A 26129-nucleotide genomic window follows, 5' to 3' on the forward strand; every position below is an offset into this window, starting at 1 on the left:
ACTTTGTAAGTTATCTGGTTTTGTACTGGCCCTTAAAAATGTTTGTACTGTAGATAAAACCTATTTACATCAGTTACAACATGTCAATATTCCAACTGGAATATAATTAATGATTCATAGATAAAGATTTAGGGAACGTTTTATTAAAATTATGATTATTGTGTAACAAATGTTGTTTTGTCTATGTGCAGTATTTGTGTATAATCAATATGTGCACATGTAATGGAATGCAGTAAATCTATTAAAATAAACTGAACATAATAAATATCCTACTACTTATACGCTGTTGCTCTAAGAATTTATTCTACTGTAAAGATTTCGATCCTCTTAACAAACACATCTCATCAACAGCATGCCCTTGTGGCAGTTTCCTTGTTATCTTGTACCAAACCACTGTCGCGATGTAAATTCATGCAGCAGAATCAAAAGCTGATTGAAGGTTGTAAGCTTTGAATTCCATACAGAAATTTAATGTACAATAAATAACTTCCTTTCAACAGACTAACAGGAAAGATCCTTTCAACTCAATATGCAGGCCAGTCTGATATTCCCCATGTTCTTTATTTAAAAAAAATACATTTTGCATACAATTTTACAAACAGTGGTGTGAAACAGTGTTTGACCCCTTCTTGATTTCATATTTTTTTGCGTTTGTCACACTAAAGATTCAGATAAAAAAAAAATTTAATATTAGTCAAAGATAACACAGGTGAACACAACATGCAGTTTTTAAATGGTTTTTAATTATTGAGGGAGAACAAAATTCAAAACTACATGGCCCTGTGTGAAAGTGTTTGCCCCCTAAACCTAATAACTGGTTGGGCCACCCTCAGCAACAACAACTGCAATTGAGCATTTGTGATAACTTGCAATGAGTCTGTTACAGCGCTGTGGAGAAATGTTGGTCCACTCATTTATGCAGAATTGCAGTAATTCAGCTTTTCAAGGAGGCAAACACTTTTTTACACCATTGTACAATCATATTTAGCCCTAAAAGAAAAGAAAAGAAGAAAATAAAAATTGTGATCTGTGTGACTTTATTTGTGGCATGGATGATCAAACACATTTATTAATTTTTCTGCAATGTGCTGATGCACAATGGATGGCTTATTGGATAAATGCATAAATTAGAGGTGTACAGTTGATCCAAGTAAATTGAATGGTCAGTATTTGGGTTTGTTGTTTGTACATGGTTTCAATGTTTAAAATGAATTAAGCCATTTTACAAATGCCTTAAATGTAAGTAAAGTACAGCTATATCTTTATATCTACACTTTTACACGAAGCATTTTGTTCCTACTCTAATGAAATGTTTACAAACTATTTTCATTGTGAAAATGCTGATACTTTCAAAATTTTGTGGAAATGTGCAATTTTACAGTCATTTGAAAATTACAATTTTTAATTTGCAAAGGCAAAGTGACACTTAAAACATAAAAAAAAAAAAAAAAAGTCCTTGGAAAATCAAAGTGAACATAATTACAAGCTCTACAGGCAGTTACAAATCTGGAATGTTGTTTCAATCACATCTTCTGCGGTCAGAACTAGATATCCAACTGACTGAATATTCATATACAGTAAAAACAATGACAGTGAGCCAGTCAAATTTATATACAAATAAAATCAGCTAGATTTTTTTATTACAATAATGGTGAACTTCAAAAAGGGTATATATTTCGATTTGATATGCAAAATCTAACAAAATATCTCCTAAATGCCGTAACAAAAAAATACTGATTAATGAAGAAACATCTGTAACATTTTTCTGTTATGAAACAATTAATTTGGACAGATTCTTTACTTTTGACAATTAATTTTGGTTTACACATTAGACTTGCATATCTGCCATCACTATGTATGACTATAGAGATGGGTGAACAGTCATATCATAATAATTTTATCTGGCCATCATTGAAGTGTTTAATCTTCTTGCATCCATACTAGTGTAAGACAAAATAAAAGAAAAGTTGTGGACCGAAAAAATAAAAAGTTTCACTTGATCTTAATTAAGTTTCTATCAAGTTTTGGTGGAATTGGGCCCATTGTATCTTCATGTACTTCCTTAATTGACAATGGTGCAACTTATTTGGCTTTTATGCACATCACAGCTGTAAAGATTGTCTAATTCGATGATTACTTAATTGCATTAATCAGCAGGAGTTTCAAATAAAGTTGAAAGCTTATGTTGGGTTTATTCCTTGTTTATATACTTACCAGTGGGTAGGTATATAAACAAGGAATAAACCCAACATAAGCATATGCTGAGACCGAAGGAGAAAATCTATAGAACCGATCTGAAGAAAGACATGGAGACACATAAGCATACACATATTTTAGCAGGTCACAAGATCACTGCAAAAAAAGAAAAACAGTTACACATTTCATTTTGTCTTTTAAGATGTGTAAACAAATGATTATACTCAAAGAATGCTCTCTATTGTAATTTTGAATCCCAAGAATGCCACAGCCTGTGCTGGCTCTCAGGGAGTGTGGGGTGGCAAACTTTCTCCTAGTCAATCACAGCCACACAAGTCAATCATGGGTCTGTGGGCTCATGTGTGCACAAGGGGGCCAATAGCATTTTTTCTCCACGTGTGTACAATGTTTCCAAGAATCACAGGAGCAACAATTTCATGTTCAGTTTTAGTTTCATGGAAGCATAAGACAGAGGAAAGGTTGAAATGTGGAATTTGATTATATATAGGAAAAGATTTGGTTGGGGGCTGCCTTTCTAAAAAAATAAAAAATAAAAAAAATAAAAAAATTTCCAAAAAGAGGAAAAATTTCAATTTTCTTATTAAAAATATAAAGACTAAAATTATAACCCAGCCGTTAGGGTTGCACAAGCCAGTGCACTCTTAGTGCCGGTCCCAAGCCCAGATAAATGGGGAGGGTTGCGTTAGGAAGGGCATCCAGCGTAAAACGTGCCAAATCAAATATGCTGATCACGAATTGATGATCTGCTGTGGCGCCCCCTAATGGGAGAAGCTGAACGAAGAAGAAGAAGCAGCTCAGGTTGCTGTGTAAGCTGACACCTGCTGAGTTAAGTGAGTTTGAATAATCATTCATAGTCCATCACTATATGATGACTCTGTTTCACAGAAGCTGGTATGACTATCAGGAGTGATCATCACTCTGGTTGATAACGTGGCTGTAACCAATGGCTGGCTCACCTTGACGGCACAACACAACAAACAAAACAACAAGCAGGAGCAGAAGAACGAGGCCACAGACAACCAGCCCAATAACCACATCTACACAAACATACAAAAGAGAAAATCAAGAACAATTATTTGTTAACGAATTATAAACAAAAAATGGTAACTGTGTCGAGCCTGAATATTTGAGTGCATGTAAAACTGTATCTATGTATACCTTTATCATTTGCAGATGAGTTGATCTGGCACTCCTTGTGCCAATCTGTTGGAATGACTGAATGTGTGAGTCTAATGAAGTCCTGCAGGGGACACTGCTGGGCACAGCCAGGTAAAGTTAAATAATAAGGCTCAGCCACAGAGCTATTACGATAAAGCATTGCCACAGAAAATGAACTGAGGGAGAAAGACAAAGAGGATAATGTATAAGTAAGTAAGTACGAGTAAGCAAATACAGAAAAAAACCCTCAAAAAACATTACAGGTAAAAAGTTAAAATGACCAACTGCACTTCTGATTATTCAAGCAATCATCAAAACCATATGGCATTGGCACAATGCATACAATAAGTGCTGTAGCTATCGATTCTTTTAGTAATCGAGTATTCTACCGATTATTTTACCGATTAATTGAGTAACTGGAATTGCTGAAATTGCACACAAGAATATCTGTGAAAATTAAACCCATTTAGTACAATTAATTTCCATATTACATCAAATTGCAAATACAAATATATAAAAGATAAAAAAAAAAAAAAATCACAAAACATAAAAATTGATTTTGGATTACTAAAAAAAGTAAACTCACTGTACGGTGTTTACCTAATGTTTTAGTTTGAAATGTTTCCAAACTTTGGAAACTTTGTCGTTTTCTTTGGCATGAATCTATGGAAGTCTGTTTCCGCCACAATAAAATAAATAAATAAAAATAAAGGTTTGCTGACTGTTTTTTTTCGCAATTGTGACTTTATTTCTTGAAAACATCCAACATTCCTGGTGCATCCACCCTGTTGTCGACCTGAAGTTTGAAGCTGTTGGAGATTGACGGCAAGTCAAATCCCTTGTGTGTGTAAGCATACGTGGTAATAATGCTATTTCTGATTCTGAATGAACGAGGCTACTCTGCTTCATCGGTCTTGTTCGTCTCCTCTAGAGTTGTTATACAGAGTTCTCTCCAGGGATCGAAAGCTTAGTTTGATACTTATTGATTGTAGCCCATTTCATTTTTAATGTGTAAAAAGCTTTCTGGCACTACAGAGGGGGTGACACTGCCCGATTGGCTAAAAAAAAAAGTCGGAACTGCAAGAAAAAAAGTCGGAAATTGCGAGAAATAAAGTCAGAATTGCAAGTAATAAAGTCGCAATTACAAAGAAAAAAAGGTGAGAATTGGGCAAACTTTTTTTTTTTACGAGGGGGAAACAGGCTTCCATACGAATCTTCTCCTCGCCCCTCGCGGTCTCCCCGTTCTTCCATTTTTTTCATTCTGCAGCATCTTCAGTGTTTACCTGTGCAGAGCGCTCACCTCGATTTAGGTGGTTGGTGAGTGTATGTGTGTAGTGAAAGACTGCATTACCCATTGTTGTCCTGGTGCAGTTCAAATATGTGGCAGGAAGCATACGGTGGTTGCAATCCATTATACACATTAAGCGCCTCCTGCAATGCTACAATGGTTGTGTCATGCTGAAAAGAAAAACACACAGCAATAAATACTGGCATAATGTATATCATGTTTATTATCACTGAAATTTTTTAGCATGTATACAGTGCCTTGCAAAAGTATTGGACCCCCTTGGCGTTTTTCCTATTTTGTTGTCGTACAACCTGGAATTAAAATGGATTTTTTGGGGGTTTGTATAATTTGATTTACACAACATGCCTACCACTTTGAAGATGCAAAATATTTTTTATTGTGAAACAAACAAGAAATAAGACAAAAAAAAGAAAACTTGAGCATGCATAACTATTCACCCCCCCCAAAGTCAATACTTTGTAGAGCCACCTTTTGCATCAATTACAGCTGCAAGTCTCTTGGGGTATGTATCTATAAGCTTGGAACATCTAGCCACTGGGATTTTTGCCCATTCTTCAAGGCAAAATTGCTCCAGCTCCTTCAAGTTGGATGGGTTCCGCTGGTGTACAGCAATCTTTAAGTCATACCACAGATTCTAAATTTGTTTAAGGTCTGGGCTTTGACTAGGCCATTCCAAGACATTTAAATGTTTCCTCTTAAAACACTCAAGTGTTGCTTTAGCAGTATGCTTAAGGTCATTGTCCTGCTGGAAGGTGAACCTCCGTCCCAGTCTCAAATCTCTGGAAGACTGAAACAGGTTTCCCTCAAGAATTTCCCTGTATTTAGCGCCATCCATCATTCCTTCAATTCTGACCAGTTTCTCAGTCCCTGCTGATGAAAAACATCCCCACAGCATGATGCTGCCACCACCATGCTTCACTGTGGGGATGGTGTTCTCGGGGTGATGAGAGGTGTTGGGATTGCGCCAGACATAGCGTTTTCCTTGATGGTCAAAAAGCTAAATTTTAGTCTCATCGGACCAGAGTACCTTCTTCCATATGTTTGGGGAGTCTCCCACATGCCTTTTGGCGAACACCAAACGTGTTTGCTTATTTTTTTCTTTAAGCAATGGCTTTTTTCTGGCCACTCTTCCGTAAAGCCCAGCTCTGTGGAGTGTACGGCTTAAAGTGGTCCTATGGACAGATACTCTAATCTCCACTGTGGAGCTTTGCAGCTCCTTTAGGGTTATCTTTGGTCTCTTTGTTGCCTCTCTGATTAATGCCCTCCTTGCCTGGTCCGTGAGTTTTGGTGGACGGCCCTCTCTTGCCAGGTTTGTTGTGGTGCCATATTCTTTCCATTTTTTAATAATGGCTTTAATGGTGCTCCGTGGGATGTTCAAAGTTTTGGATATTTTTTTATAACCCAACCCTGATCTGTACTTCTCCACAACTTTGTCCCTGACCTGTTTGGCGAGCTCCTTGGTATTCATGGTGCCGCTTGCTTGGCGGTGCCCCTTGCTTAGTGGTGTTGCAGACTCTGGGGCCTTTCAGAACAGGTGTGTGTGTGTGTGTATATTATATATTTTATATATATATATATATATATATATATATATATATATATATATATATATATATATATTTTATATATATATATATATATATATATATATATATATATATATATATATATATATATATATATATATTTTATATATATATATATATATATATATATATATATATATATTTTATATATATATATATATATATATATATATATATATATATATATATATATATATATATTTTGATATAGATATATACATACACTGAGATCATGTGACACTTAGATTGCACACAGGTGGACTTTATTTAAGTAATTACGTGACTTCTGAAGGTAATTGGTTGCACCAGATCTTATTTAGATGCTTAATATGGGGGTGAATACATATGCACGCACCACTTTTCCGTTGTTTCAAAAAATTCAAAAAAATAAATGTTATTTTTGTTGTAAGTTTTGTTTAAGTTGTAAGGCAACAAAATAGAAAAAACGCCAAGGGGGGTCAATACTTTTGCAAGGCACTGTATAGTTGTTTTTCATACTTTTGCCAAGTAGGTAAATGTTCTACATATTTACAATTTAAGCCTAATAAGCAAATGCATTTTAAATAACTGATCAGAACCCCAATAAATAATTTTTCCATCTACAATTTTGGTACTTTTTGCACAACCCTGTGACATCTATATTGGCTAGTCTTGTATTAAGGGTTAGAAATAAAGAAAAAAATAATAATACTGACTCACCGCAGAATACATTATCATTTTCAGCTGCTGATTTGAGGTTGAAGAGGCAGCAGCTGATACGTTCTTAATAATCTGATCCAGCAAGACACCTAAGAGATAGAGCACTAGATGTCAAATTTGAGAAACAAATGTTTGCCTTTTATTTGTATTATATTCTATAATCCAAACTATTTTCATTTATGCAAGGCACAATGCCTGATGCATTGCTTGTGTTCATCTTTACAACCTAACTGAAGCAGAGACCAATCATCCTGCACATCTTTGGTAATCTATAACACCAATAACTTGGGTCAATGTCAAATTAAATATTGCAACACTGGAACTATAAAAACAGCTGCTTACTATTGCATTGTGGCCAGCAGACGTAACCGAAGGAGTTGAGTCCTAAGGATCAAACACCTGTGCATGTTTTTTTTTTTTTTTATTAATGAGTGTTTTCTGATTCAGTAAGGAGCAGAGAGGGGAGAGATACTGAATTAAATGTGTGTGTGTGTGTGTGTGTGTGTGTGTGTGTGTGTTATACGGATTTCACCATACCTCTATATGAACTCACAAAAAAGAGAGCACGGGAATTCTTTTTCCCCCACACGGCTTTATTTTTATGTCATGTGGTGTTAAAAAGTGTGCTATAATTTCTCTTAACAGAGTTTTATGCTGATGGTATCTTAAGTTTCAAACCTAGCGAACCAATATTATTATTAGATAGAGACTCATAACTTATGTATACGTTGCTCTGTATAGGATGTCTGCTGAATTACATAAATGTAAATGTTCATCCGAGGTTGTATTTAGCTAAGACTTGCTAAGGACTCTTGGCTAAGGATTTTTATTGTCCTGATATGAAAACATTATTTTTCACATGTATGGATGCATATGATAAAGAGTTGCCACAGTCCATCCATGATTACAGAATAGCATGGACTAATGTGTCAGTATTCTGATAAGATAACAAGTGCCTGACCTGAGCAATGTTACTTAGATGGAAAAACATGTTTTTACTAGAGCTTTTGTATACACTGCAATATGAAGCAGAAGTCAAAATAGTTCATAGTAGAAGCTTTTTACATTAGCTGTGCAACTGTAACATTTTTAGGATCAGTCACAAGGACATCTGTTTTGTCTTCATTTAGTCCCAAAAATGTTTTTGAAGGCCTTTAGAGTCACTGAGTGAACAAGATTAAGTTAAAAAAGGAAAGGACAATCCTACAGACTCAAACACCACTGGTATAAGCCTCATTTTATATTCACACATACAGCAACATTATGGATAACATAATGGATTTCGATCTCAAGACGTGGTGCGGACAAAACTGTGCATGTCAAAAAGTAAAAGTGGAGGACTACAGGTGTAGCAGTGATATTGCCACTTAGATTTTTTTTCCAATGCATGCATATTTGCCTTTCTGTTTCTTTACAACTCTGAAATTGTAGGATAATAAATATTAACTAGGTCTGACCTCCCTGTAGCCGGCATTTCTCCTCTCTTTTATGGACACCAAACAATGTCTGGAACCCGAAGTTCTTCAGCAGCTTCAGTGTCTTCATCACATCTGGAGTCACCCAGGCTGGAGGGGTTAGGCCATGCTTCATCTGCATGTAGGAATGTGTGAGAATAAGAGCAAAACATAGATCTAATCATAACAGTTGCTTCATTTATAGTTAGATCAATAAATATTGGACCTCTCTCTCTCTCTCTCTCTCTCTCTCTCTCTCTCTCTGTGCTCATGCATGAGTTAGTGGGTGTGTGAGCGTGGACAGAGGATGTGAGTGTGTGGTGCAGGTGTGAGTAAAAGCTCTATCGTTAGTAGTTTTGTGTGAACTGAGTACGTTTTAAATGGTGTTTTTCGTTGTGTGTCATTCAAGATCTGTGTTGAAGACACTGTGGCGCCTTTGTTTCTGTGGCATCATGGCGTTTACAAACCTAATGCGAAAGCACAGGTTCAAGGTGCTACCGACTGTTGAATGCTTCATAGAGGAGGCTGCTTCAAGTTAATTGGCTGCAGGAGCATTATTTCTGCAGCTCAAATGAACAAAGCTGTGGTCATGTTTGTGGATAAAGTTGACAAAGCTGAAAGCCAAGGAAAAGGCATATAAGGAGCTGTATGAGAAGTTGGACACTAAGGAAGAGAAAAAGGATTTATAACGATTGGCCAGGCAGAGGGACCGAACTGGGAAGGATTTGCTACAAGTTAGATCAATAAAGGATGGAAATGGAAATGTGTTGACTAGTTAAGAGAGTGTGTTGAGAAGATAAGGGGAGTATTTTAAGCAGCTGATGAATGAGGAAAATGAGAGAGAGAGAAGGTTGGATGGTGTGGAGTTGGTGAAGCAGGAAGTGGATAGGATTAGTAAGAAGGAAGTAAGAGCAGCTATTAAGAGGATGAAGAGTGAAAAGTTAGTTGGACCAAATTACATACTGGTAGAAGCATGGAGATGTTTAGGAGAAATGGCAGTGAAGTTTTTACCCAGATTGTTCAACAAGATTTTGGAAGACGAGAAGATGCCTGAGGAATGGAGAAGGAGTGTGCTGGTACCGATCTTTAAGAATAAGGGAGATGCGCAGACCTGCTGTAACTACTGGGTAATAAATTTGATTAGTCACACCATGAAGATATGGAAAAGAGTAGTGGAAGCCAGGCTGAGAGAAGAGGTGACCATCTGTGAGCAACAGTATGGTTTCATGCCGAGGAAGAGCGAAGGTGAAGGTTGGACTGCATCAAGGATCGGCTTTGAGCCCTTTCCTGTTTGCAGTTGTGATGGACAAATTGACGGGCGAGGTCAGTTATGACTCTTCATGGACTATGATGTTTGCGGATGGTATTGTTGTTTGTGGTGAGATTAGGGAGCTGGTTGAGAAGAGCCTGGAGAGAAGGGGAATGAAAGTTAGTAGGAGTAAGACAGAGTACATGTGTGTGAATGAGAGGGAGGGCGGTGGAGGGGTGCAGCAGCAGGGAGGAGTTTAGGTACCTAGGGTCAACAGTGCAAAGTGTGTTAAAAAAGTGAAGAAAATACTGCAGGCAGGGTAGAGTGGGTGGAAAAGAGTGGCAGTGGCAAGAGTCTGCCAGAGTGAAAGGAAAAGTTTATAGGACTGTGGTGAGAGCTGCGATGTTGTATATTTTAGAGACAGTGGCATTGAGTAAAAGGACAGGTCTAGAAATGGGTTTTTTAGAGGGACACCGCATGAAGGACGTTTTGGGGACAAAGTGAGAAAGGCCCGATTGAGATGGTTAGGATATGTGCAGAGGAGGGACATGGGGTTTATCGGTAGAAGAATGCTGAAGATCGAGCCGCCAGAGAGGAGGAACAAAAAAGGCCAAGGAGTAGGTTTATGGATGTGGTGAGGAAAGACTGGAGGTAGTTGGTTTGAAAGAGGCAGATGTAGAAGATAGGGGGTATGGAGACAGATTAACCGCTGTGACCCCTAATGGGAGCAGCCGAAAGAGGAAGAAGAAGAAGATACAATATACAGTGAGGAAAATAAGTATTTGAACACCCTGCTATTTTGCAAGTTCTCCCAATTAGAAATCATGGAGGGGTCTGAAATCTGGTCTGTCGCTGAGAAACACAGAGTTTGAGCTCCCTCCAAAGATTTTCTACTGGGTTTAGGTCTGGAGACTGGCTAGGCCACGCCAGAACCTTGATATGCTTCTTACAGAGCCACTTCTTGGTTATCCTGGCTGTGTGCTTCGGGTCATTGTCATGTTGGAAGACCCAGGCTCGACCCATTTTCAATGCTCTAACTGAGGGAAGGAGGTTGTTCCCCAAAATCTCGCAATACATGGCCCTGGTCATCCTCTCCTTAATACAGTGCAGTCGCCCTGTCCCATGTGCAGAAAAACACCACCAAAGCATGATGCTACCACCCCCATGCTTCACAGTAGGGATGGTGTTCTTGGGATGGCACTCATCATTGTTCTTCCTCCAAACACGTTTAGTGGAATTATGACCCAAAAGTTCTATTTTGGTCTCATCTGACCACATGACTTTCTCCCATGACTCCTCTGGATCATCCAAATGGTCATTGGCAAACTTAAGACGTGCCTGGACATGTGGTGGTTTAAGCAGGGGAACCTTCCGTGCCATGCATGATTTCAAACCATGACGTCTTAGTGTATTACCAACAGTAACCTTGGAAACGGTGGTCCCAGCTCTTTTCAGGTCATTGACCAGCTCCTCCCGTGTAGTTCTGGGCTGATTTCTCACCTTCCTTAGGATCATTGAGACCCCACAAGGTGAGATCTTGCATGGAGCCCCAGTCCGAGGGAGATTGACAGTCATGTTTAGCTTCTTCCATTTTCTAATGATTGCTCCAACAGTGGACCTTTTTTCACCAAGCTGCTTGGCAATTTCCCCGTAGCCCTTTCCAGCCTTGTGGAGGTGTACAATTTTGTCTCTAGTGTCTTTGGACAGCTCTTTGGTGTTGGCCATGTTAGTAGTTGTAGATTCTTACTGATTGTATGGGGTGGACAAGTGTCTTTATGCAGCTAATGACCTCAAACAGGTGCATCTAATGTAGGATAATAAATGTAGTGGAGGTGGACATTTTAAAGGCAGACTAACAGGTCTTTGAGGGTCAGAATTCTAGCTAAAAGACAGGTGTTCAAATACTTATTTGCAGCTGTATCATACAAATAAATAGTTTAAAAATCATATATTGTGATTTCTGAATTTTTTTTTTTAGATTATGTCTCTCACAGTGGACATGCACCTACGATGACAATTTCAGACCCGTCCATGATTTCTAAGTGGGAGAACTTGCAAAATAGCAGGGTGTTCAAATACTTATTTTCCTCACTGTATATAGATATTGTACATACATACATACATACATACATAAACATATATAAAACACACACATATATATATATATATATATATATATATATATATATATATATATATATATATATATATATATATATATACACACACACAGTGAGGAAAATAAGTATTTGAACACCCTGCTATTTTGCAAGTTTAAAGGAGAGGATGACCGGGGCCATGTATTGCGAGATTTTAGGGAATAGCCTCCTTCCCTCAGTTAGAGCATTGAAGATGGGTCGAGGCTGGGTCTTCCAACATGACAATGACCCGAAGCACACAGCCAGGATAACCAAGGAGTGGCTCTGTAAGGTTCTGGCGTGGCCTAGCCAGTCTGTAAGGTTCTGGCATGGCCTAGCCAGTCTCCAGACCTAAACCCAATAGAGAATCTTTGGAGGGAGCTCAAACTCCGTGTTTCTCAGCGACAGGCCAGAAACCTGATTGATCTAGAGAAGATCTGTGTGGAGGAGTGGGCCAAAATCCCTCCTGCATTGTGCAAACCTGGTGAAAAACTACAGGAAACATTTGACCTCTGTAACTGCAAACAAAGGCTCCTGTACCAAATATTAACATTGACTTTCTCAGGTGTTCAAATACTTATTTGCAGCTGTATCATACAAATAAATAGTTAAAAAATCATATATTGTGATTTCTGGAATTTTTTTTTTTAGATTATGTCTCTCACAGTGGACATGCACCTACGATAACAATTTCAGACCCCTCCATGATTTCTAAGTGGGAGAACTTGCAAAATAGCAGGGTGTTCAAATACTTACTTTCCTCACTGTATATATATATAGACAGTTTATCACAGTATAGAGATTAAATAAAAAATAGGGATGAAAAGTGGCCAAATATAAGATCAATCAACCAGCCCATCTGGTACATACAGCTTTAGTTCAATTCTATTTTTATTTGTATAGCTCTTTTAACAATAGACATTGTCCAAAAGATTTTTAATTTATAAATCCAGTGATTTTGCAGACTGAACACCTGGTAGATGAGTAATACCGAAAAAATGTTTGGGGGGGAGCCTTATTCCAAATACACATGCACAATGATACATACAAACTCTGCACAAAAGGCAAAAGCGGGGTGTGAAAAAAACATGTTTACCACTAAGCCACCGTGCTATAGCCATATGCTTTATAAGATTTACAATTCAATAAACAAGAAATGACTGTTATTATAAGCACAAAGAAAAGAAGAAAACTGATTGTTATATAAAAGTTAAATTCTCTTTGGCTTGTACAAATATTTTCAGCTACTAAAGGAACAGTATAAATTGAGAGTTTCCTGAGTTTTCTTTGCATAATTAGATGCCAAGAATTAATAAAGCACCAAAAAAAAAAAAAAAAAAAAAGTATGACATAAGGCAGACTAATAAAATGAAACCAAACTAACATGAGATTTGCAACTACAAGTGGCTAACTATATCTACTAGGGATGCACCGAAATGAAAATTCTGGGCCGAAACCGAAAACCGAAAAAGAGGAAAGCAAGGCCGAAAACCAAAACACCGAAAGAAATTATGCCAATTATTATTACCATTGCATTTATGGCTATGACGGTGTAATAAACTTACTAAAATCAAGGCATTTCAATTGCATAAATGAATATTAAAGTTTCAAAGAATAAATAAATTACAAATTATGAAAATATTTATTTATAGCACATTGCAACAATGCACAGGATAAAATAAATTAAAATTCAAACTTAAATGTTTAACTTAAATGCACTCATGTGTACATTAAATATTATTGTACAGACCCTCTGGCCTGCTGAAAGGTTGTACAATTAAATATGTTCTTTCATAAAAACAAAGTGCATTCAGAACAAGTGCAACTGCTTAAAGATACAACAATAAACACTATCACTGGGAAACTTCCTGCCTTTTCAAAAACGTCCGCCACAGACGGAGTGCGTGTGCTCGGAGGGGTTTTGCTTTTCTGTGCCGCGTTTCTCTCATATTCAGTATAGCGTTCGGAATGTTTGGATTTCAGGTGATAAATTAAACCTGACGTGGAGAAAGTTTTTGCAGACGAAATTTCGGCATTACATGTTTTGCAAATCGCTATCCGTGGGTCTTTCTCAGATATACTGAAATACGCCCACACCGCAGACATGTTGCTTCAGACAAGCACGTGCAGGGCGCGGTTTCTGTTTGCGTCATCACAACAAACTGTTTCGCCCGTGTTTTTTCAGTGATCAAAGTCTTTCGGAAAATTTTCGGTGGCCGAATATTCAGTGCATCCCTAATATCTACTTATATTACTGATACAGTTTACTTAGTTTTGGATATCTAATAACTTCTGTAAAGTTATTTTTTATCAGCATTGTGTAATGCTCTCACAGAGCCTCACCTCGCAGAAAAGTGTGTCATAGACACTCCACACTCTCTCAATGGAAACAGAAGTCAGCCCCGTTTTATTTTGCACCATTTCCATGAAATCCTGTGCATCACAAAAAAACACAGCATTCATTACATTGCAAAACGGCAATACAATGCCACACACTCAAAATATATTTAAGAAAAGAAACTGCTTAACTGACATATACTGTTCCGTTTGGTACAGGGTGCATATTGTTCACCCGTATTTTCAAACAACAGTAAACGAAAATAAACACCCATTCATTTGTTCACATGATTGTGTCTAAAGAAGTATTATTTTAAGTAGTTAATGTGAAGTGATATTTATGCTTACTTTGTAAGTTTTGGTGATATTGAGGAAGATCTCTGTTTTTTCTGTCTCATTCATTAACAATTGGTAGCGTTGGCAGTTTGCTATTGGAAATGACAGCAGCTGGAAAACAAAACAGATGTCACAGATACTCACTAGTCTTCATTCATAACAGTCTGATCATTATTGCAGTTACATATGTTATTGCAATTTAGTTTAAATTAAAAAGGGAAAATTGATTCAACTAGTCCATGTGTATCACTGGTGAACAGCCAGTAAATGTGCAATGTAGTAAACGAGGAAGGTGCATAATAATACCATCTCCTCTTCCTTGGGGACTGTGTGTATTGGTATAGGCTGCCAGTTCAAACCAGAATGAAACACTTGAGAGCCATTGGGTGGGTAAAGTCCAGCAAGATTTGAGGCAGCACTCATTAAAGTGCGATCATAATCTGTGCTTCGTACAGCAATCTGTCACAGAAAGTATATGAGATTAGACAATCAACACCTAGTATACATTCTGATGTTACAAACCCGATTCCAAAAAAGTTGGGACACTGTACAAATATTAAAAAAAAAAGGAATGCAATAATTTACAAATCTCATAAACTTCTATTTTATTCACAGTAGAATATAGAGAAAATGTCAAATGTTGAACGTGAGACATTTTGAAATGTCATGCCAAATATTGGCTCATTTTGGATTTCATGAGCGCTACACATTCCAAAAAAGTTGGGACAGGTAGCAATTAGAGGCCGGAAAAGTTGAATGTACATATAAGGAACAGCTGGAGGACCAATTTGCAACTTATTAGATCAATTGGCAACATGATTGAGTATAAAAAGAGCCTCTCAGAGTGGCAGTGTCTCTCAGAAGTCAAGATAAGCAGAGGATCACCAATTCCCCCAATGCTGCAGAAAAAAATTAGTGGGGCAATTTCAGAAAGGAGTTTCACAGAGAAAAATTGGTACTGAAATGGCCAGTCTGCAGTCCAGATCTGTCACATTAGAAAACATTTGGTGCATCATAAAGAGGAAGATGCGACAAAGAAGACCTAAGACAGTTGGGCAACTAGAAGCCTGTATTAGACAAGAATGGGACAACATTCAAGTCAAGTCAAGTTTATTTCTATAGTGCTTTTCACAACAGACATTGTCTCAAAGCAGCTTTACAAAAATTCCTATTCCTAAACTTAAACATCTTGTCTCCTCAGTCCCCAGACATTTGCAGACTGTTATAAAAATGAAGAGGGGATGCCACACAGTGGTAAACATGGCCTTGTCCCAACTTTTTTGAGATGTGTTGATGCCATTAAATTTAAAAATCAACTTATTTTTTACCTTAAAATGATACATTTTCTCATTTTAAACATTTGATATGTCATCTATGTTGTATTCTGAATAAAATATTAAAATTTAAAACTTCCACATCATTGCATTCTGTTTTTTTTCACAATTTATACAGTCACAACTTTTTTAGAATCTGGTTTGTAAAATAGGGTTACACAAGTTCAGAATAGTGCCAACCTACCAGATTCCCCAAAGTCTAAATATTGTAGTGCTAGTAACCCTGTTATGAAATGTGAACACTATCAAAACAAGACAGTTTTCAGCAGTTTTTTATTCCTTAGAACAGTGTCAATGTAACTTTCTTATAAGAAATAATCTTTAATAAAGAGATTTTCATAAGCAGACAGGAAGCTGCATTTTGGACAAGTTAAATATGATAATAGTATATTAGTGAGACATGTAAACAAGGACTAGCAATAGTCCAGTCATTATTATACAAAAGCATGAATTAATAGATTCCAAAAGCATTGGAAATGCAAATTTTCTAAAAATGTTATAAATCAACCTGGGAGAAGCTGTGTGTGTACCATCTCAGCACACTGTGAAGAGGATGGTGTGAGTAGCCAAAAGTTCTCTAATGATCACTGCTGAAAAATGTCTGCAAAACTACAACCTGACATTATTCGACATCAAGTTGTTTGGAAGGGTTTCAAGAAAGCCTCTACTCTCATTCATAACTACTATCCACACTAATGGAACTTGGGATGGGGTGGAAATTTGGTGGGGTGGTCTATGGTCAGATGAAATAAAAAATTGCTTTGGGGCAATAAAAGAATGTAGCACAAAGTAATGACTAACAAAATAGCATTAATTGTGCCACAAATATATTAAATAAAGTTTTTTAGGGAAAAAAAAAAAAGGGTTGTGCAATTGTTTGCTATCCATAAGAACAAACACATTTTGAGATTTTTTTAAACAAAAGATCAAAAGCGTAAAACAATTAAATTTTTATAGGCATCTTTGTTCATATTTACCAAGGGTGCCAATAGGTTTTGTCTAATTTGTGAAGTGCTCTGTGTAGTTCTCTACCAAACATACGCTAAAGGCATTTGGGTTTGGGATTAAAGATGAATATGAGACAATATATCAACATTTTAGATTCTGTTTTCTGATATTTATATCAGATATCTAGATGTTATCTAACTTTAACATAACCTTTAACCTTTAGCCATTTAAGCTGTACAAGCTTGTAAAGCAAGTTAAGCAGATGTTAGGCACATCAGATCAAATAAAATCTTTCTGGTGAAAAAGACGAGTTTCCTGAATGAAAAAGGCATGGCATGTGTTGCTTTTAGGAATTTAAAGAAAAAAAAAATGAATTGGAAAACCACTCTATCAGTGATGACAGAAGGCATCTGTTTACAAGTCGATACTATCGTTCAGTAAACAGTAAAAAGCCCACTTTAAGCTCATTATATTAATCCTCAAACCTCACAAACCTCAAAACGAGTATAGTTTCTGCTCAAGAAACCTGTGTAGCGCTTTCTTAGAAACTGGCCCAGCTCAAAGTGCTGCTCCATACCTTCCTGTAAATTCAAACAAAACAAATAAGTTATCAGAACAAAGCTGCAACAATCACACAAACAACCAAGCATCTGCATTATTGCAGAACATTATCATTCTGAACTAAATACTGCAGAGTGTGTGTGTGTGTGTGTGTGTGTGTGTGTGTGTGTGTGTGTGTGTGTGTGTGTGTGTGTGTGTGTGTGTGTGTGAGAATAGTACCTGAGAAAGCTGTCCAAATCCCTGTGGCCATGCACTCTCCTGGTACGGGTCTGTTGGATAGGCTTTAACTGGAGAACGGTCACCATGGCGATATAACTAAAGGAAGAGAGAAAAAGAAAAAAACACCTAAATGGGTTTACACCTAGAAAGGTATTTACTGATTCCCTTGATAATCTATTTCTACAATCTTCTCTAAAACTACTGGAACAGCAGAGCTGATTCTTCTCTTTTTGCTATACAATCAACTCTCCAAGTTCAGTTGTAATAAAGAAATTATTATAATTACAGGGTGGCACAGGGAAATGGGAAATTTTGGAATTAGGAGTTGGCAAACCTGGGGCATGACTTTGGGAACCAGTGCAACCACGTTTATAACCCCTTGCCGTTATTTTCAAATGGAGCAGGTGAATGGTGCGACAGGGGTTTAGACTTAAAAAAAAAAAGAAGTCCCCAGATAGTTTACCAGAGGGCAACAACAGTCATTGTGGACTGTAAACCCCATAACTCTCATTGATGTGGGAAAGACAAAGAAGTTATTAGAGAACAATACATGTTTCATATTACCCACAGCACTAAATTTTTCCATCTCACCGTTGGAATTGGTGTTTTGGCATTAGCACAAGTGCCCAAAGATATGGCTATAGCAGCCGGACTATGAATACTGAAACTGCGGCGCTCCAAACAAAGAGTTTTGGTGCTAAGAGGAGGTGCACATTTAACAGGGGGTGTGCATTTAAATCTGCAGTGAGTTGGGTGGTTAATGCCCTTTCAGTTAACTTCCTTTTGCGTCAACAGTTCCTGCAGTTGGATGTGGTTCCTCCTTCTTGGAGTAATGACAACATTACCCTTGATACTTAGGTTCTTGATACACCACAGACACATGCTGTACTGCTCACAGATGCACCAGTAAGACTCAAACAATTTTCTTCTTTTGTACTCTGATATCTTTTTATTTATGTTGTGTGAATTGCAATATTTGATATACAACTTTGTTACTGTTCTGCTTCACACTCTTACTTATATAATGTGCAATCAGTGACATTGATATTGACGATATTGGACACCAGATCATGTATATATAGGCATGAGAACAACAGCACCAGTGTTTGTTTCATTGTTCATTCCATGTAAATTTCACACACATATTTTTTAATTAAACTGTTTTGTTTTGTAAATCATTGATATTCGTTAGAAAATCTTGTGAAATTTTAAATGAGAATATCAAACGGTTAAACAATTATGACAATTTTTTTCACAGACTTCTTTGTTCTACACAGGTAGTAGTGGAATGCACCGTATTTTCAATGTACATGTTTGATTTAAAATTTTACATAGCTTTTCACTGTTTACTTCATTTGATTTAATTTAACTGTTTATTGTGTTTAAATATCTTCTTCTTTTTTTTGGCTTCTCTTATTAGGGGTCGCCACAGCAGATCATCCGTCTCCATACCCCCCCTGTCCTCTACATCTGCCTCTTTCAAACCAACTACCTGCATGTCTTCCCTCACCACATTCATAAACCTCCTCCTTGGGCTTCTTCTTTTCCTCCTTCCTGGTGTCTCCATCCTCAGCATTCTCCTACTGATATACCCCATGTCCCTCCTCTGCACATGTCCAAACCATCTCGATCTCACCTCCCTCACCTTGTCTCCAAAACGTCCTACATGCGCTGTCCCTCTAATAAACTCTAATCCTGTCCATCCTCCTCACTCCCAATAAAGAACTCAACATCTTCAGCTCTGCTACCTCCAGCTCCACCTCCTGTTTTTTACTCAATGCCACTGTCTCTAAACCATACAACATCTCAGGTCTCACCACAGTCCTATAAACTTTCCCTTTCACTTTGGCAGATACCCTTCTCATCTTTATTCTCAGTAACATAAACATAAAATCATAATATTATACAAAATGCATTTGCATAAAGATAGGCATAAACATTGAAAATAGATTAGCATCACTGATAGATAGAGATAGATAGCATCACTGCCACCCACAGATGGCGATCATTGTTCTAAAATAATATTCAACTATAGACACTTAGACAGCAAGTAGATTACACTGAAAAACTGTAGTCAGTGTGAGATGTTTAAAAAATAATTCATAGAGTGTGCATTAATGCAAAATGTACGTTTTGGCAATTTGATCAATACAGTAGCTCTTCTGAGATGGTACCAGATGGGCTAGCCTTTATTACCCGTGCTCAGCAATGAGCCTTAGGCTCCTGTGACCCTGTTATCAGCTCCCTGGTTCGACTTTCATGACCATTTTTGGTAGGTGCTAAATACTGTATAATGGGACTCCTTTTAAAAAGATCCCCTGACTTAGTTATCCACCACCACAATTTGGCCAAAAGTTACTCAGATTGTTACACTTGCTCAATTTATTTGCTTCCAACACAAGTTTGAGAGCTGACTGTTTACTTCAGTGTCCATACCTTGAAATTTACCATTATAAGATAATGAGTGTTATTTACATCTCTAGAAATCGAAAGCGATTTTTTCATTTATTGGACTTTTGGCTTTCTAAACACTACATTACTAACAGTGAGACCGCAAACCGCTGTAGCATGAACATGTGAGGTCTTGTGATCAACAAAAAACATCTAATCAGCACTTTTCAAACAAGTTAAATGAGCCAATATGGATTTTTGTTTTAAATATATAATAAATTGATATAAGAATTAATAATATGCGTTGCTTAAATAATATAAGGGTTAAACTTATATGCAATAAACCTATAGTCACCAACATTCAAATGGTATAACCTATTTATCTCTGTAATGCTGCTTTTATTAAATATCCATTGTTAAAAGCGCTATGTGGTTAAAATGAATTGAATTGAAATATGTAATTAAATGTAGTAAATAAGTGAACCAGTAAGAATATAAAATCTTTAGTTACCGGTACTTTAATATTATTTGTGATCTCTGGTACTTTACGTGTATTATTACTAGGACATCACAGGAAAATAAAATCAATCAAAAGCGTTTTTATTATCCATAGAAATCTCTTTACGTTGAAGTCGTGATGAGTAAGTGATTATAAAGCAAATATGTAATATAGAGATGTAGAAAATAAAAAGCAGTATCACACTCACCATTGTGACAAATGTAAGCTTACATTCTCCAACCGAACATCCGAACACAAATAACAAGATACAATAAATCCACGATCCCATGTTCGTGATCTCAGGAGCAACCTATAAGCAACATCGATGGCTTCCTGAAAGTAAAAAAAAGTAAAATGGCAAGAAAGGTTTACAACACGAGGATTAGTGATATTGTTTTGGTCCCCGAGACCGGTTTATAAAAACTGATCAGACGAGAATCTGCTTCAGGGTTGCCAGGTCTTGTGCAACAATGGCAGATCATAACCCAATTATAAATGCGCAAGTAAAAAAAATTCAAACACCACCTCCCATTCTATATTGAACTCCAGACATTTTTTTTATTCTATTCACATTTTTGTTTGATTTCTAGCATATATTAGACTTGCAAGGATAATTTAATTTTTGTAGACCACACCAGAGGTGCTTGTTATGCCCCTTCTACTGAACTAATGGAGCTGTGCTTGTGTAGAACTGTCGAGACCTGGAATGTGTTACAGTAAATTTAGTTTTACTGATTTAAGAGAAGTGCCAGGAAGGAAATGTAGCACTTCTGACAAGTTTATGTGCACAAAACCATAATCTAAATGAATGATATGTAATGACTGATGGTGACCATAAAATAAAAATGATTTTTTAAATGTCATGCGTTTTCTTTGAGAAAATATCCAGTTGACAAAATCTAGGCAAATATCAGAGATCTGCTGTTGTCATTTGGCAGTTAAAAATAGTTATTAAAATATTTGGGATTTTAAAAAGTTATTAGCATTTATCACTCCTTGCGCTGCACCATGCTCACTCAGATCTGCACTGCTCGACTGGTCCCACAATCTCTTACTGGAAGTTCTGGAGTGCATCAAGACTCTTTGCTGTTCAGGCACCGAGGTGGTGGAATGAACTTCCCCTAGATATCTGAACACTGGCTATTTTTAAATGGCTTGTGAACTACCTCTTCCTGAAACACATATATTAGCACGTATTTTCCCTGTTTTTTATGTGTTTATGTAATTTAAAAGGGTGTACTATAATGTGTCCCAAAACAGTTTTAGGCTGATGGTAAGTTTGCAACCCAGTGACCCAGTGTTGATTTATTCATTGATAGAGTCTTTGATGCACTTTTCTACATCGCTCTGAATAAGTGTGTCTGCTAACTGCAGTAAATTTAAATATCAGTATGATAGGCTACTATAAATGATAGCATAGAATATAACAAGAGATCGATTATTATATTATAGCCTGAAAGAATATCATAAAAATGTTACTACACTTGAACTCTGATTATCAGACGGAATCTTGGCCTGATGAAAGATTTACTCACCAGGCACGTAAAAGTATTCCTAAACTACAGCACTCTACAAAAAGTATTAAAACTGTCAGGATTAAACACTCACATCCGACTGGCTGAAGGGGAATCCTTTTAAACATACACATGAATTTAACTTCATTAACTATCGTGTGTGTTTTCATTTTTTTTTTTTACACTGTTAGGACACATATGAAAACCACGGCCATGGCAACCCTGTACATGTACTGCTCGCCCGCGATTCCTTCCTCTTCTTCGTATTCTTAATAAAACCATGCTCTTGGGCGCGTTACTGCCATCTACTGGATTAAATATTACAGGCACAATTGCACAATCCGCGTCCATGCCAGATTTACTGTAAATACATTTTATTTTACAGAAAACATTTAACAGCAACATTTATCAATCATCACCAAGACAGAAAGCAGGCAATAGTAAGTAGGAGAAACAGTATTGATTGTGTAAAAACTGGAACATGTGATTCAGGTACTAACTAAAGTAACTAGTTTGTGAACAGCAGTGTTGGGCAATTACTAGTAACGCGTTACTGTAACGCAGTTACTTTTGACAGTAACTAATACTGTAACGCATTACTTTTTAAATGAAGTAACTCCGTTACCGTTACCGTCCCAGCCAACATGTCCATGTGGGCCCCACATGGGTTTTATCTGGGTTATATGGGCATCACTTTGATGGGCTGAATGTGGGCCCCAGTTTAGTCAGTGTTGTAGGCCCCGGTTAGGTTGCCGGTTAGGTTGCTATCCGCACACCGCAGACATGTTGGCTCTTATCCAGATAACCGTGTGCTGGCTGCGCTTTTTATTGCGTCATTACAATTGTGTTTCTGCTGTGTTGTTTCGGTGATTTAGGTATTTCGGCTGAAAATTTCCGGTGGCAGAATTTTCGGTGCATCCCTGTAATTTATGATTGGCCTTACGCGGGCCGGACAGGGACGTACAAATGGCCGGATGTGGCCCGCGGGCTGTAGTTTACAATGGAGATTGCTTTGTCGTTATCTGTTTTTTGGTTCTTAGTATAAATATAACAGCACAGAATCAAGACTTTTGTCCCACTGCTGAGAGCCTTTAAACATTTAATTTTCTGCGGCTTCAGTTGCATTTCTTATCGCCTTTCTCTTTGCCTCCCCATTGATGCCTAGTAGAGTAAGTACTTTGCAGAGTGAATGCCCTGCAAAACCTCTACAGCCCACCTCCAAAGGCTCATAACGAGTTATCCAGCCCTGCCTTCTACACTCTTCAACTAACTCTTGGTACTGCCCCATCAGACCCCCACGTCCATTGGTGAGTACCGTAAATCTCACCTCAGAGATAAACCACCTTTCAAAATCTCCCCTACGTTATCACTTTTTGTTCCGGCCATTTTAGACTCGGGCTCCTCCTCTGGAAATTTCATCTTCCAAGAATGCCTAGAGCACCTTAAGTTGGCCCGTGAAAGAGGGGCTCAGAAGCTCGCCATACAGACGATCCAGGGAAGGCCTTTAGGACATGGCTGGGTGAGATACTCTACGCCTGTGATCACCCTACAAGTGGTATTGTTCCATCAAGAGGAAATACTGTTTCTGGTCCTAGAACACTCCACCACCAGCATCATTCTCGGGCGTCCCTGGCTCTCACGACACTACCCAACATTTTTTGGAGCCCATGTAACATAATCAATGGAGCCAACAATGCCGGGACCGCTGTCTGCTTAACCTACCCCAACCACGACCGGTCCTTATTTCCCTTGCCTCGATGCAAATCGAAAGTCCAGTGACCCACAAAGAATTGAAGGTTCCCCCTGAGTATCGGTTCTTCCAGGATGTGTTCAGTAAGCAGGCAGCCACTTGCCTGCCCTCTCATCGCCCATGGGATTGCGCAATCAACTTAATACCAGGTGCAAAACTCCCGAAAGGTAGAAAATACCCACTGTCCATCCCAGAGCGTGCGGCAATGGAGGCCGATATTCAGGAGGCCTTACAAAAGGGCTTCATCACCCCATCATCTTCTCCAGCAGCTTCCAGCTTCTTCTTTGTGGAGAAGAAGGACAGCGGTCTCCGGCCGTATATTGATTACCGAAATCTAAACTCCCAAATTGTACAACTCCCTTACCCGCGCTCTCTGGTACCAGCCGCCCTAGAAGACCTCCGTGGAGCCCGAATATTCACCAAACTAGATCTACGGAGTGCATGTAATCTAGTGCGCATACGCATGGGGGATGAATGGAAGATGGCCTTCCTCACCCCCTCGGGCCACTACGAATACTGGGTCATGCCATATGGACTCTATTTCTCCAGCAGTGTTTCAGACTTTTATAAATAAAGTGTTCAGACAGTTCCTCCATTGGTTCTTCATCATATACATCGATCCTACACTTGTTCAGAGAGAGCGAGAGAGTCTGGGAGTCGATGCATACCCAGTTACAAAGAGCCCTTAGGACCATGAAAAGGTTTGCAGATCCAAAGAGATCGGAGGCTCCTCCCTACCAACCGGGAGACAAGGTATGGTTGTCAACCCAAGATCTACGCCTCTGACTGCCCTGCAGGAAGCTCAGCCCTTGTTACATCAGCCCGTTCACTATACTGAGGCGTAATAATGACATGTCCATTTCTCCCTCTGCCACAGATAACCCCGTAGCTACTAATGATCCACCTTCCCCTGAGGTGCTCGACCAACCCTCTGTATACTCCATCCGAGAGATTCTGGGCTCATGACGTCGGAACCCCACGCTTGAATTCCTCATCTATTGGGAGGGGTATGGTCCAGAGGAATGCTCCTGGGTCACCAGACAGGATGTCCTGGACCTGGAACTCCTGGAGGATTTCCACCTCAGTCATCCTGAGCACCCTGCACCCAGAGCAGTGAGTCGTCAATCAGGGTCCACCAAATTGAGACTGTGTCTGTCTCCCAAACAAAACCAAAATGTAGAAATTCTGTTTAAGTAACCTGATTAACAATGAATTAATAAGACTGAATGCACAGGACCTCTAATCTAAAGATAGGATTGTTGAATCTTAGATCTCTCATGTCAAAAGTGCTGACTATAAACAAAATTCTTACCAGGAGTTTAATTTAATGTGTTTGACAGAAACGCGGATTAACTAAATTAATATCTAGCAATAAATGAAGCTAGTCCTGGGTATAGTTACATACAACTATTTATAATAATAATGTAAGTGTCACACAAAAAAATAAACAAATGTTACGTCCCAGTCTAGGGATGAGGCACACAGCGTGATTAAAGGCACGGGGTGATATATATTTAATTGGTGGATGGAAGTGTATTTGGTGAAAGTGTGATGGGAAATGGAAATGCAAACACTGGGGTGTCGTAAAGCGGAAGGTATATTGTAGTATTTACAGTACAACCCGGGATAGACTCCAAGGCCGAATTCATAAACAAAAAACACTTTTTTAACAAACACTACTATCCTGCACACAAAACCCAAAAGAAATACAAAAACACTTCCCTAACTGACTCACCAAAAACAGGGAACAAACACACACCCAACAGAAATGGCAGCCACTCTCCTATTACCGGTGAACAAAACAACAAATATGTACATATATTTTACAGGTATAATACAGTAAGTTAAATATGGTCAAAACGGGACAAGGCAAACTCAGAGTCAGAATGGGCGTAGGTCAGTAACAGGAAATCACAAAGTCTTGGGACAGAATTACGATCTAAATCCCACCTTCCCCTCGACTTTATAGGTCGCCCCCTGCTAATGTCATTAGAAGGGAAGAGGGTGGGGCTTTAGTTCACTGGAATGCAGGGAAGACCTGGACTGGAGTCTCGGGATGGCACCTGCACACAACTACACACCGCATGCAAATACAATACAACCCGCAAAATACTGCGGGTTGTTACACAAATATATAACATACTTTACACCAACATAAAATATTTAGCGTCCAAACGCAAGTCTAGTCAGTCACTTAGATTAATTATTATTTATAGACCCCTGGGCCCTACTCTGATTGTCTCGTAGAATTTTGCAGATTTCATCACAAATATAGCTACTTCTTTAGACAAAGCATTAATTGTTGGTGACTTTAATATAAATTTTGGAAGATTTCTTAAGAACAGCAGTTGTGTCCATTCTAGATTCAGTAGGAATTAATCAGAATGTTATATGACAAACTCATAGTGGTGTACACACTCCTAATTTAAT

General features: G+C 38.1%; 1 protein-coding gene and 1 long non-coding RNA gene across 3 annotated transcripts in view; both read right to left on the minus strand.

Annotated features, from left to right (window-relative positions):
- Positions 1-542: 542 nt before the first annotated feature.
- Positions 543-21098, minus strand: acp2 (acid phosphatase 2, lysosomal). Of its 2 annotated transcripts, XR_014535156.1 has the most exons (12): positions 20644-21098; positions 17546-17641; positions 17260-17346; positions 14790-14942; positions 14496-14594; positions 14154-14243; positions 8427-8559; positions 6970-7058; positions 4727-4833; positions 3376-3551; positions 2257-3254; positions 543-2179 (listed from the first exon to the last, which is right to left on the minus strand). XR_014535156.1 is itself a non-coding variant. In XM_083550933.1 (11 exons), the coding sequence occupies exons 1-11, from the start codon at positions 20722-20724 to the stop codon at positions 3118-3120; spliced, it is 1248 nt and encodes a 415-aa protein (XP_083407059.1). In that variant the 5' UTR covers positions 20725-21051; the 3' UTR covers positions 543-3117. The 2 variants fall into 2 exon arrangements, 1 of the variants encoding a protein (XP_083407059.1); XM_083550933.1 differs by having other exon boundaries at positions 543-3254; positions 20644-21051.
- LOC310731401 overlaps positions 543-26129 on the minus strand; it is a 32781-nt gene continuing 7194 nt past the window's right edge. Inside the window, exon 2 of the long non-coding RNA XR_014535191.1 lies at positions 543-801. This is a non-coding gene — a long non-coding RNA (uncharacterized lncRNA). The remainder of the gene's footprint in view (positions 802-26129) is intronic.

This window comes from Silurus aristotelis (genome assembly GCF_946808225.1).
Source record: "Silurus aristotelis genome assembly, chromosome: 9".
Classification (NCBI taxonomy): Eukaryota; Metazoa; Chordata; class Actinopteri; order Siluriformes; family Siluridae; genus Silurus; species Silurus aristotelis.

Coding starts and splice junctions, on each gene's coding strand:
- acp2 (XM_083550933.1), bottom strand. CDS start 20,724: ATGGGATCGTGGATTTATTGTATCTTGTTATTTGTGTTCGGATGTTCG. Junction 7,059..8,426: donor GAAATGCCGGCTACAGGGAG/GTCAGACCTAGT, acceptor TCTATCTCTTAG/GTGTCTTGCTGGATCAGATT. Junction 3,255..3,375: donor CTCATCTGCAAATGATAAAG/GTATACATAGAT, acceptor ATGTTTGTGTAG/ATGTGGTTATTGGGCTGGTT.